The sequence below is a fragment of the Diaphorina citri genome, unplaced genomic scaffold, assembly GCF_000475195.1.
Source record: "Diaphorina citri unplaced genomic scaffold, Diaci psyllid genome assembly version 1.1 scaffold180, whole genome shotgun sequence".
Taxonomy (NCBI): Eukaryota; Metazoa; Arthropoda; class Insecta; order Hemiptera; family Psyllidae; genus Diaphorina; species Diaphorina citri.
Genome location: NW_007377617.1, coordinates 137048 through 148975, shown reverse-complemented (window position 1 = coordinate 148975; position 11928 = coordinate 137048). Strand labels below are relative to the sequence as shown.

Genomic DNA, 11928 nt, shown 5'->3' with positions numbered 1-11928 from the left:
CTAGACAAGAGAACTGCGGTCATGTATAGAACATGTCTAAAACGTATGATTTGAGCGTTGTAGGTAATTGTTAGTTGGAATGCACGTGCTTTGATTAGAGGGAACTAGAAACGAAAACGTTCAATGATCACTTCGACAGAAAATTAGGTAGCATGAAAATAACAAACAGAATAATTACAGGTGAGCTTTCTATGACGGGTGAATATCAGGACATGAAGAAACGATTTTTTTGAGGGTATGAAAAAAATCACGCGAACCGTCGAATGCACGTGCTTTGATTAGAGGGAACTAGAAACGAAAACGTTCAATGATCACTTCGACAGAAAATTAGGTAGCATGAAAATAACAAAATAACAAACAGAATAATTACAGGTGAGCTTTCTATGATGGGTGAATATCAGGACATGAAGAAACGATTTTTTGAGGGTATGAAAAAATCACGCGAACCGTCAAAATAAACACGATTCGTACACAGAAAACGAATTAAACTGATTTATTACTTTGAATATCAATGCATTAAAAATGGATCTATTCAAAAATGTTCACGATGGTCATTTGAGATACGAGAACTGTTTATTTTCCCTCTCACACACAAAAAAGTCCAAAAATAAATTGTCCGCGCGTGTGGTGGATGGTCAAAGCGTTATGACGGCCTTAGCCTGAATAACACACAGGAGAAGAAAAACCTTGAGGTTCTCAAGAAACAACGTATGATGGTCAGTAAAGGGAGGGGGGGAGGTCACCTAGACAACCACTGGCTAACCTAGGTACCTTGAACTTAACGCATGCTTTCCCCAAAACTATATTACCTACAATCAATTTGAATTTCTACAGTTTGGGGGAAAAAAGGCATGTTGTCCAGGAACTGTATTAAGTGGTGGTCTATGCCTATAAGTTTAAATACCCTATCCTCTTAAGATTGTACCCTATAGTGTTCTGAATCCAATAGTTTTGCAGGGGGGTGATTGTGACTCATGTGCAAAAAAACCCTAATATATTGATTACAGTTAATTTAAATTTGTTTTTTTTTTTTTTTTTCCGATTACGCGCCTTAACACGGGTATGTCGTTCGCGCCAGATTTCTTAAGTTTTTCCCAATGAACCCAGGAATGTGTTTACTATTTTGATTGCAATGCACATGTAATAACATACCTACATAGGACGGTAAGAACTATTTTATAAAAAAATCTCCTTCTTTATTTCAAAAAATAAAATAATTAATTTAGATTGTTGGAATGAGATTTAATTAATCACTATAAAATACATGACTATCTAGTAGTATCTATCAATCTAACAATCACTACCAGCATAAAAATAAATAGCTATCCATTCATAAAGATTAGCCATGAATGTACAAATGTCTGCTATACTATGAGGTACCTAGAGTAGAAAAAATAAATTAAAAATAAAAATAGTAATTCCTATTCACACATTAACATCTGAATTCATAGGAAGGAACCCGGTTTTAACGCACCATACAAAATACTATTACTAAAATTCTAAAATAGAATACAAATACAACTTAATTTGTAAGACTAGGAACTTAAATAATAAATTAAAAATACGAAAGAGAGCAAACTTTGATCATGACGTAAAATTGAAAACATAAAGTAGGTAAAGGGATCTACCTAACTCAAAAGTAGAACAGTCAGATATTTCAGAATATTAAATGCGAGATTCCAGATCGTTGAAAGATAGTTTAGTTTCACCAGCAACATGATATCAAATATTCAAAACATTAAAACAAAAAAGATCTTCTATTATAAAACTTCAATTTTTTTTCTCTTGATTAAGCTATGAGGCTGGGACCCCTTGTAGTTTCTCAAATTTTAGTTTTACCTATGACTATGCCTTGTTTACATATGGCTATACTCTTTTTAATGGTCAGGGCATGATGCAAGCAACTAATATTCAAAATTCTTCAAAATGATCTACAAACATTTCAGGGAGAAAATATTAAAGTCTCTCCTTGAATATGCATAGTAGCCTCCAGCACTGGCTAACAGCAGAACACAGAAGCTTAAAGTCAACCAAGGAAACCTGGAACTTTCCTCTTCAGGTGGTTCAAAAAACATAGCAGTGTCTCCTATGCCCATCTCAGCCAGTTTGATTTGAGCCACCTCATTGTTTGGATTACCTAAAGGTTCCGGTTGAGACCAAAATCCTCATACATGCTTTGGTGTCGTCTGTCTCTTCGCCAAGCCACATCCCAGATCTAGGAGAGAAGATACCAGGCTTTGAAAAATGGCTGTTAGATATAACATTGTGGTATCCGATTGCCCTTCCTATTACAAAATCTACATTAATGGACCAAATTTCAACCTTGCTAACAAAAAGGTCTACCTACATTGGCTAAATTCCTTACTGACATCTTTGGGCTTTTTCCCGGCTTCTTCCTCTTAAAAAGGTGACATCGACTTGGTATTCTTTTTTGGGCTTTTCACATTTCTCAGAGAACCCACATTATTAACTGTGCACATAGCTAAGTAACAAACATATTTATTATTGTTTTAATCAGAGATTATTTGATTTAATTTGATGGCATACTTACTAAAACAATAAAAAGTCAAATCAAACTCACCCCTTCACAGAATTTTTTGGAGGAATTCTGAAACATTTCCCTGAATGTGATGCATTTGCTGTTGGAACATTTGTTACCTCCAGGCCCCCACTTGAAGTCAGTCACCCAGTTCTTGGCACAAGTGTAATCATTTTCACACGCCCTGTACCAGGCTTCACAATCTGACTGACAAAGGGGCACCTTGTAAAAGCGCTCCTTCCGGTCTGTCATATTAACCTGGAAATTAAATTAATTATTAATACTGACTATCCTGTTAATTAATAACTTAAGTTCAAAATATTTTTTCTTTCCACATTACTGGAGAGAGCACACAAACTTTCATTTTTTTTCTCCATTATCACAAGATAAAGCTAATCTCTGGCTGGCTCATCACTGCAATACCTGGCAGGCAATTTGTGGACTAAACCTATCATTTACCTATCCATCAGAAAAAATTACCAACTTTTTCTTTTCATAGCGACCTTTTTTCTTCTTCAAAAGCATCACTAACAAGTATACTCAATACTTACTCTGACAGCCCAGGGTCTCACATTAGGTTCACACTCATAGAAGCAAGAGTCCTGGATGAAATGTCTCTTACATCCCACAGACATGGGTTTTATATGGGCACAATGATTGAGATCAAAATTGTACAAGTTCCCATAGTGGAGTGTTTTGGAGATGTTGTGGGTGCAGCAAGAAAAAGATTTCCATGGTGTACACTGAAATGGAAATGAATAAGCAAAACAGTCAGTACTTTTGACCACTCTTTTTTAATTTACTATTTTTTCTCTAATTTATGCCTTTTTGAATGTGATCTCATTGACTCTCACAGAGGTGGGTATCTCTATGACCTAATGTAATTTATTCTGAGTTTTGAGATAAGCAAACTGACCTGAGCACATAGAACACTGCTACAGGTATACATAATCAATGTTTTTACCTGACTATGAAGTTCATCCTCAGGTCCCGGTAGACTTTTATGAAACTTGCCATCCAGGCACCATTTTTCTGTTATTTTCAGGTACTCAATAGCAACATATGAGAGTACAGGCACTGAGATAAAACTTTGAAGAAGTAAAAAAGCAAGCATTTTGAACAAACTTATTCCAATCTCTCATTTACAGCAGGTTTAAATGAGATTATCCATAATTGATTTCACCTTCATTTTATTAAAAAGTCAAGTTGAATCCTTTTCAGAATAAAGAAGTAGAAGAAAGCCTGTGATTGTGCTCCAATTTGCACAGATTTGATTTACCACAGATTGCTGCAGCTCTTTTTTTTTTTTATTAAAAAGTCAAGTTGAATCCTTTTCAGAATAAAGAAGTAGAAGAAAGCCTGTGATTGTGATATAATTTGCACAGATTTATTACCAGATTACCACAGATTGCTGATTGCTGCTGCTGGTGCTGCAGCTCTTTTTATTAAAAAGTCAAGTTGAATCCTTTTCAGAATAAAGAAGTAGAAGAAAGCCTGTGATTGTGATATAATTTGCACAGATTTATTACCACAGATTTCAGCTCTTTTGTCTTTTTCTTGTCCACAGAAACAGGCACAAAACAAATAGGGCATTTCCTATCACCTAACAACTACCAGGGCCAAGTTAATTATGCGGTAAATTCTCACACAATTGGGAAATAAGTTACCTTACTTAACACTAGAGGAGACTAATTAGTCTAATTATTGCTTTGATTGACCCCGAAGTTTCGAATAATTATCTAATCATTTTTTCCTCATGAGGAACGGGGAAAAAGTGGAAAAATGAAAATAACAAGAAAGTGTCCTATGATTATGAATTGTGACGTTGACAAAAGGCCTCGTGAGCTTGTTTTTTTACGAGCAATATATTAACTAACCCTTCCTTCCCCAGAAGCTAAGTGGGTTGAGAGAAATTCTGAACCCACAAGACAAGGCAATGACCTTGTAGTCGCCAAGTTATTGACCCTCCGATGAAAGCCTTGGAATAACAGCGGCGATGAGCATATTTTCACCTCCATTTGTGATTAGTCAAATTATATGAGCTGGTAGTGTAGCGGGGCCTTAAGGTCGCATGTGATCCGGTGCGGGACATCTTCAAAACCATTTAATGGTCTTCTTCCCCTTTAGTACAAACAAAACAAGACGTTGGTAATTGTCCACACAAACAGGCACAAAACAAATAGGGCATTTCCTATCACCTAACAACTACCAGGGCCAAGTTAAGTATGCGGTAAATTCTCACACAATTGGGAAATAAGTTACCTTACTTAACAGTTAACACTAGAGGAGACTAATTAGTCTAATTATTGCTTTGATTGACCCCGAAGTTTCGAATAATTATCTAATCATTTTTTCCTCATGAGGAACGGGGAAAAAGTGGAAAAATGAAAATAACAAGAAAGTGTCCCATGATTATGAATTGTGACGTTGACAAAAGGCCTCGTGAGCTTGTTTTTTTTACGAGCAATATATTAACTAACCCTTCCTTCCCCAGGAGCTAAGTGGGTTGAGAGAAATTCTGAACCCACAAGACAAGGCAATGACCTTGTAGTCGCCAAGTTATTGACCCTCCGATGAAAGCCTTGGAATAACAGCGGCGATGAGCATATTTTCACCTCCATTTGTGATTAGTCAAATTATATGTTTTTTTTCTTCAATAAAAGTCAACAAAAGGGTGGAAATAATATTTTTCCTTGTTTTATTTTTTAAAATGAATATTGTCAGTGGTTATGAATATTTCAAGTTCTGTTTCACGAAACAAGGGCGGAAAAGAGACACATATTCGTATGTATGTCAAATGGCAGTAATTATATTCTTTACAGACGTGTGGGGACAAAACGGGAGCTCTGAGCGGCAGAACAATTAATGTTATTAAATTTTGGGTTTTCCCATTTTCTCAGGTGGACATTTTTTAAGCCCATTGAAATTGCGAAATAAACAAAGTGTCTGAAAATTTGTATTTTTTTCTTCTTCTTTTCTTCAGTAGGTAGGTAGGTACAAAAGGGGATTTTTTCAAAGTTCACTGAACTATTAGTACTTTATGAACTAGTACTTTAGACCTTGCAGGCCTGTAAACAGGATTTCAGTTAGCCTGGAGGGTAGCGAGTCTGCCTTGTTAGCGCTAGGTAGCGGGTCGTGGGTTCGATTTTCGCCCGGGACGGATTTTATCGGACGAGGTTCGTTCTCGGAATGTTCGTACACAGAAAACGAATTAAACTGATTTATTACTTTGAATATCAATGCATTAAAAATGGATCTATTCAAAAATGTTCACGATGGTCATTTGAGATACGAGAACTGTTTATTTTCCCTCTCACACACAAAAAAGTCCAAAAATAAATTGTCCGCGCGTGTGGTGGATGGTCAAAGCGTTATGACGGCCTTAGCCTGAATAACACACAGGAGAAGAAAAACCTTGAGGTTCTCAAGAAACAACGTATGATGGTCAGTAAAGGGAGGGGGGGAGGTCACCTAGACAACCACTGGCTAACCTAGGTACCTTCAACTTAACGCATGCTTTCCCCAAAACTATATTACCTACAATCAATTTGAATTTCTACAGTTTGGGGGAAAAAAGGCATGTTGTCCAGGAACTGTATTAAGTGGTGGTCTATGCCTATAAGTTTAAATACCCTATCCTCTTAGATTGTACCATATACCCTATCCCTATAGTGTTCTGAATCCAATCGTATTGCAGGGGTATGTCGTTCGCGCCAGATTTCTTAAGTTTGGGGAAAAGAAAATTTCCCAATGAACCCAGGAAATGTGGTTTACTATTTTGATTGCAATGCACATGTAATAACATACCTACATAGGACGGTAAGAACTATTTTATAAAAAAATCTCCTTCTTTATTAAAAAAAAATAATAATAATAAAATAATTAATTTAGATTGTTGGAATGAGATTTAATTAATCACTATAAAATACATGACTATCTAGTAGTATCTATCAATCTAACAATCACTACCAGCATAAAAATAAATAGCTATCCATTCATAAAGATTAGCCATGAATGTACAAATGTCTGCTATACTATGAGGTACCTAGAGTAGAAAAAATAAATTAAAAATAAAAATAGTAATTCCTATTCACACATTAACATCTGAATTCATAGGAAGGAACCCGGTTTTAACGCACCATACAAAATACTATTACTAAAATTCTAAAATAGAATACAAATACAACTTAATTTGTAAGACTAGGAACTTAAATAATAAATTAAAAATACGAAAGAGAGCAAACTTTGATCATGACGTAAAATTGAAAACATAAAGTAGGTAAAGGGATCTACCTAACTCAAAAGTAGAACAGTCAGATATTTCAGAATATTAAATGCGAGATTCCAGATCGTTGAAAGATAGTTTAGTTTCACCAGCAACATGATATCAAATATTCAAAACATTAAAACAAAAAAGATCTTCTATTATAAAACTTCAATTTTTTTTCTCTTGATTAAGCTATGAGGCTGGGACCCCTTGTAGTTTCTCAAATTTTAGTTTTACCTATGACTATGCCTTGTTTACATATGGCTATACTCTTTTTAATGGTCAGGGCATGATGCAAGCAACTAATATTCAAAATTCTCCAAAATGATCTACAAACATTTCAGGGAGAAAATATTAAAGTCTCTCCTCGAATATGCATAGTAGCCTCCAGCACTGGCTAACAGCAGAACACAGAAGCTCATGTCTGCTATACTATGAGGTACCTAGAGTAGAAAAAATAAATTAAAAATAAAAATAGTAATTCCTATTCACACAACATCTGAATTCATAGGAAGGAACCCGGTTTTAACGCACCATACAAAATACTATTACTAAAATAGAATACAAATACAACTTAATTTGTAAGACTAGGAACTTATATAATAAATTAAAAATACGAAAGAGAGCAAACTTTGATCATGTCGTAAAATCGAAAACATAAAGTAGGTAAAGGGATCTACCTAACTCGAAAGTAGAACAGTCAGATTTCAGAATAAAATGCGAGATTCCAGATCTTTGAAAGAGAGTTTAGTTTCACCAGCAACATATCAAATATTCAAAACATTAAAACAAAAAAGATCTTCTATTATAAAACTTCAATTTTTTTGCCTTGATTAAGCTATGAGGCTGGGACCCCTTGTAGTTTCTCAAATCTTAGTTTTACCTATGACTATGCCTTGTTTACATATGGCTATACTCTTTTTAATGGTCGGGGCATGATATTCAAAATTCTTCAAAATGATCTACAAACATTTCAGGGAGAAAATATTAAAGTCTCTCCTCGAATATGCATAGTAGCCTCCAGCACTTGCTAACAGCAGAACACAGAAGCTCAAAGTCAACCAAGGAAACCTGGAACTTTCCTCTTCAGGTGGTTCGAAAAACATAGCAGTGTCTCCTATGCCCATCTCAGCCAGTTTGATTTGAGCCACCTCATCATTTGGATTACCGAAGGTTCCGTTGAACCAAATCCTCATACATGGCTTTGTGTCGTCTGTCTCTTCCCAAGCATCATCCCAGATCTAGGAGGAAGATAAGTTTGAAAATGGCTGTTAGATATAACATTTGGTATCCATCCCTTCCTATTAAAAAATCTTGTCTCTTCCCAAGCATCATCCCAGATCTAGGAGGAAGATAAGTTTGAAAATGGCTGTTAGCTACAACATTTGGTATCCATCCCTTACCTACTATTAAAAAATCATGTCTCTTCCCAAGCATCATCCCAGATCTAGGAGGAAGATAAGTTTGAAAATGGCTGTTAGCTACAACATTTGGTATCCATCCCTTACTATTAAAAATCAACATAATGACCAAATTTCAACCTTGCCTTAAAAAAGGTCTACTACATTGCTAATTTCTTACTGGACATCTTTGGCTTTTTTCTGCTTCTTCCTCTTAAAAAGTGACTTAAAAAATCTACATAATGACCAAATTTCAACCTTGCCTTAAAAAAGGTCTACTACATTGCTAAATTCTTACTGGACATCTTTGGCTTTTTCCTGCTTCTTCCTCTTAAAAAGTGACATGGTATTCTTTGGTTTTCACATTTCAGAGAACCCACATTATTATGTACACATAGGTTAAGTAACTAAACATATTTATTATTGTTTTAATCAGTGATTATTTGATGGCATATCTACTAAATAAAAGTCAAATCAAACTCACCCCTTCACAGAATTTTTTGGAGGAATTCTGAAACATTTCCCTGAATGTGATGCATTTGCTGTTGGAACATTTGTTACCTCCAGGCCCCCACTTGAAGTCAGTCACCCAGTTCTTGGCACAAGTGTAATCATTTTCACACGCCCTGTACCAGGCTTCACAATCTGACTGACAAAGGGGCACCTTGTAAAAGCGCTCCTTCCGGTCTGTCATATTAACCTGGAAATTAAATTAATTATTAATACTGACTATCCTGTTAATTAATAACTTAAGTTCAAAATATTTTTTCTTTCCACATTACTGGAGAGAGCACACAAACTTTCATTTTTTTTCCCATTATCACAAGATAAAGCTAATCTCTGGCTGGCTCATCACTGCAATACCTGGCAGGCAATTTGTGGACTAAACCTATCCATCAGAAAAAATTACCGACTTTTTCTTTTCATAGTACAAAGGGGCACCTTGTAAAAGCGCTCCTTCCGGTCTGTCATATTAACCTGGAAATTAAATTAATTATTAATACTGACTATCCTGTTATTTAATAACTTACGTTCAAAATATTTTTTAATTTCACATTACTGGAGAGAGATCACACAAACTTTCATTTTTTGTTCCATTATCACAAGATAAAGCTAATCTCTGGCTGGCTCATCACTGCAATACCTGGCAAGCAATTTGTGGACTAAACCTATCATTTACCTATCCATCAGAAAAAATTACCAACTTTTTCTTTTCATAGCGACCTTTTTTCTTCTTCAAAAGCATCACTAACAAGTATACTCAATACTTACTCTGACAGCCCAGGGTCTCACATTAGGTTCACACTCATAGAAGCAAGAGTCCTGGATGAAATGTCTCTTACATCCCATAGACATGGGTTTTATATGGGCACAATGATTGAGGTCAAAATTGTACAAGTTCCCATAGTGGAGTGTCTTGGAGATGTTGTGGGTGCAGCAAGAAAAAGACTTCCATGGTGTACACTGAAATGGAAATGAATAAACAAAACAGTCAGTACTTTTGACCACTCTTTTTTAATTTACTATTTTTTCTCTAATTTATGACCTTTTGAATGTGATCTCATTGACTCTCACAGAGGTGGGTATCTCCTTGACCTAATGTAATTTATTCTGATTTTGAGATAAGCAAACTGACCCGAGCACATAGAACACTGCTACAGGTATACATAATCAATGTTTTTACCTGACTATGAAGTTCATCCTCAGGTCCCGGTAGACTTTTATGAAACTTGCCATCCAGGCACCATTTTTCTGTTATTTTCAGGTACTCAATAGCAACATATGAGAGTACAGGCACTGAGATAAAACTTTGAAGAAGTAAAAAAGCAAGCATTTTAAACAAACTTATTCCAATCTCTCATTTACAGCAGGTTTAAATGAGATTATCCATAATTGATTTCACCTTCATTTTATTAAAAAGTCAAGTTGAATCCTTTTCAGAATAAAGAAGTAGAAGAAAGCCTGTGATTGTGATATAATTTGCACAGATTTATTACCACAGATTTCAGCTCTTTTGTCTTTTTCTTTTTCAACACCCAGGACAAATTTTCAAAATTTGGCGCTTCCAATTTGTCGCTTTTCAGGGTGGTGCGAAACAGTGGATTACGGTAGTTTTGAAGTAAAAAGTGAAGCCAAAATCGGAAACACTCTTCGCGCACTCTGCTGGAATAAGAGCGAACTTGAGTTTGTAATGGAGATCGGGCGCCATATTTGTTTTGTTTTTCAGAAATTTTTTCCGAAAACCGAAAAGCAAAGTTAAAGCATTCTCCGTTCTCCGAGCAGTCCGAGCCGGAAAATGGAAAATTTAACTTTAAAGTCCAGTTAAAAGCTCTTAATACTTCAAGTTTCAACTTGAGTTTGTAATGGAGATCGGGCGCCATATTTGTTTTGTTTTTCAGAAAATTTTTCCGAAAACCGAAAAGCAAAGTTAAAGCATACTCCGTTCTCCGAGCCGGAAAAATGGAAAATTCAACTTGAAGTCCAGTTAAAAGCTCTTAATAGTTCAAGTTTTAACAGTTTGAGCTTTCCCAAGAGATCTACTGTTATCCACTACTCACCTGGAAACTTGAGTTTGTAATGGAGATCGGGCGCCATATTTGTTTTGTTTTTCAGAAAATTTTTCCGAAAACCGAAAAGCAAAGTTAAAGCATTCTCCGTTCTCCGAGCCGGAAAAATGGAAAATTCAACTTGAAGTCCAGTTAAAAGCTCTTAATACTTCAAGTTTCAACAGTTTGAGCTTTCCCAAGAGATCTTCTGTTATCCACTACTCACCTGGGAGTGATTTTGTTTCGAATAGCGTTACACCAATGGTTCGAGTGTAGCTACTTGGAGGTAAGCCTTTGATTTATGTTCCATTGTTATACTGTTGTATGTTGGACCATCTACTTCCTATGAGGCAACCTCATTATCAGATTGTGTCGTGTCTTTCATGAGAAATTAGTTTGAAGACTTGGGAAAGTGAATGGTAGGTGTTACTTGAACTTATGTGATCAGAGGTTGGGCACTACAGGACCTACATGTTTATGGTGAAATAACCTTAAATTTCAACATGAAATTGCACAGAAATCCTGCATAATGGGTAAATTTATTAAAAGCTTACTTAGGTAACCTGCCATATCATTGGTCATAAGCCAACATTTGTGGACAAAATATTATCACACATGGACCATACTCCAAGGTCAACTAACATTAATTAATCACAAACCTGTAGTCCCTGACTTCCCGCCTGTGTTTGGAAAGATCTCTGCCTATGAGGAATTATTGCAAAGGTACTACTTATGTGATCAGAGGTTGGGCACTACAGGACCTACATGTTTATGGTGAAATAACCTTAAATTTCAACATGAAATTGCACAGAAATCTTGCATAATGGGTAAATGTATTAAAAGCTTATTTAGGTAACCTGCCATATCATTGGTCATAAGCCAACATTTGTGGACAAAATATTATCACACATGGTCCATACTCCAAGGTCAACAAACATTTAATCACAAACCTGTAGTCCCTGACTTCCCGCCTGTGTTTGGAAAGATCTCTGCCTACGAGGAATTATTGCAAAGGTTACTGTAATGCTGGGTTCTATGCATTGGGATTTGGGAACTTGGGTTGACAAATTTTTGCAAGTTGTACATTGTATACAAAATGTATGTATAAAAATGCACATGGGAACCTTGGATTCACTCTTAGTTATGCATTTAAACAGTAAACTAATACTATTTAGG

The 11928-nt window shown here is 35.7% G+C and overlaps 2 protein-coding genes across 4 annotated transcripts; both read right to left on the bottom strand.

The window, feature by feature from the left end:
* Window positions 1–1665: 1665 nt before the first annotated feature.
* Window positions 1666–10251, bottom strand: LOC103505516 (folate receptor gamma-like). 3 transcript variants are annotated; one of them, XM_008469857.3, is made up of 5 exons: window positions 9891–10251; window positions 9479–9670; window positions 8691–8906; window positions 7754–8047; window positions 1666–1916 (listed from the first exon to the last, which is right to left on the bottom strand). In XM_008469857.3, exons 1-4 carry the CDS (start codon window positions 10038–10040, stop codon window positions 7769–7771), a joined length of 837 nt encoding a protein of 278 aa, XP_008468079.1. In that variant the 5' UTR covers window positions 10041–10251; the 3' UTR covers window positions 1666–1916; window positions 7754–7768. The 3 variants fall into 3 exon arrangements, with proteins under 3 accessions (XP_008468079.1, XP_017297953.1, XP_017297954.1); XM_017442464.2 differs by lacking the exon at window positions 1666–1916 and adding an exon at window positions 6870–7135 and having other exon boundaries at window positions 7769–8047; XM_017442465.2 differs by lacking the exon at window positions 1666–1916 and adding an exon at window positions 6870–7191 and having other exon boundaries at window positions 7825–8047.
* On the bottom strand, window positions 2138–3843 carry LOC103505529 (folate receptor beta-like). Its single transcript, XM_008469866.2, has 4 exons — window positions 3504–3843; window positions 3091–3282; window positions 2582–2797; window positions 2138–2215 (listed from the first exon to the last, which is right to left on the bottom strand). The coding sequence occupies exons 1-4, from the start codon at window positions 3651–3653 to the stop codon at window positions 2138–2140; spliced, it is 636 nt and encodes a 211-aa protein (XP_008468088.1). The 5' UTR covers window positions 3654–3843.
* Window positions 10252–11928: the final 1677 nt, after the last annotated feature.

What these genes read in the sequence shown, in the direction of transcription:
- LOC103505529 (XM_008469866.2), bottom strand. Translation starts at nt 3,653, where the DNA reads ATGCTTGCTTTTTTACTTCTTCAAAGTTTTATCTCAGTGCCTGTACTC. An exon ending in TGAGACCCTGGGCTGTCAGA is followed by an intron (nt 2,798 to 3,090) that starts GTAAGTATTGAG and finishes TTTAATTTCCAG; the next exon opens with GTTAATATGACAGACCGGAA. An exon ending in CCAAAAAATTCTGTGAAGGG is followed by an intron (nt 2,216 to 2,581) that starts GTGAGTTTGATT and finishes CTTCTCTCCTAG; the next exon opens with ATCTGGGATGTGGCTTGGCG.
- LOC103505516 (XM_008469857.3), bottom strand. Translation starts at nt 10,040, where the DNA reads ATGCTTGCTTTTTTACTTCTTCAAAGTTTTATCTCAGTGCCTGTACTC. An exon ending in TGAGACCCTGGGCTGTCAGA is followed by an intron (nt 8,907 to 9,478) that starts GTAAGTATTGAG and finishes TTTAATTTCCAG; the next exon opens with GTTAATATGACAGACCGGAA. An exon ending in CCAAAAAATTCTGTGAAGGG is followed by an intron (nt 8,048 to 8,690) that starts GTGAGTTTGATT and finishes TCTTCCTCCTAG; the next exon opens with ATCTGGGATGATGCTTGGGA.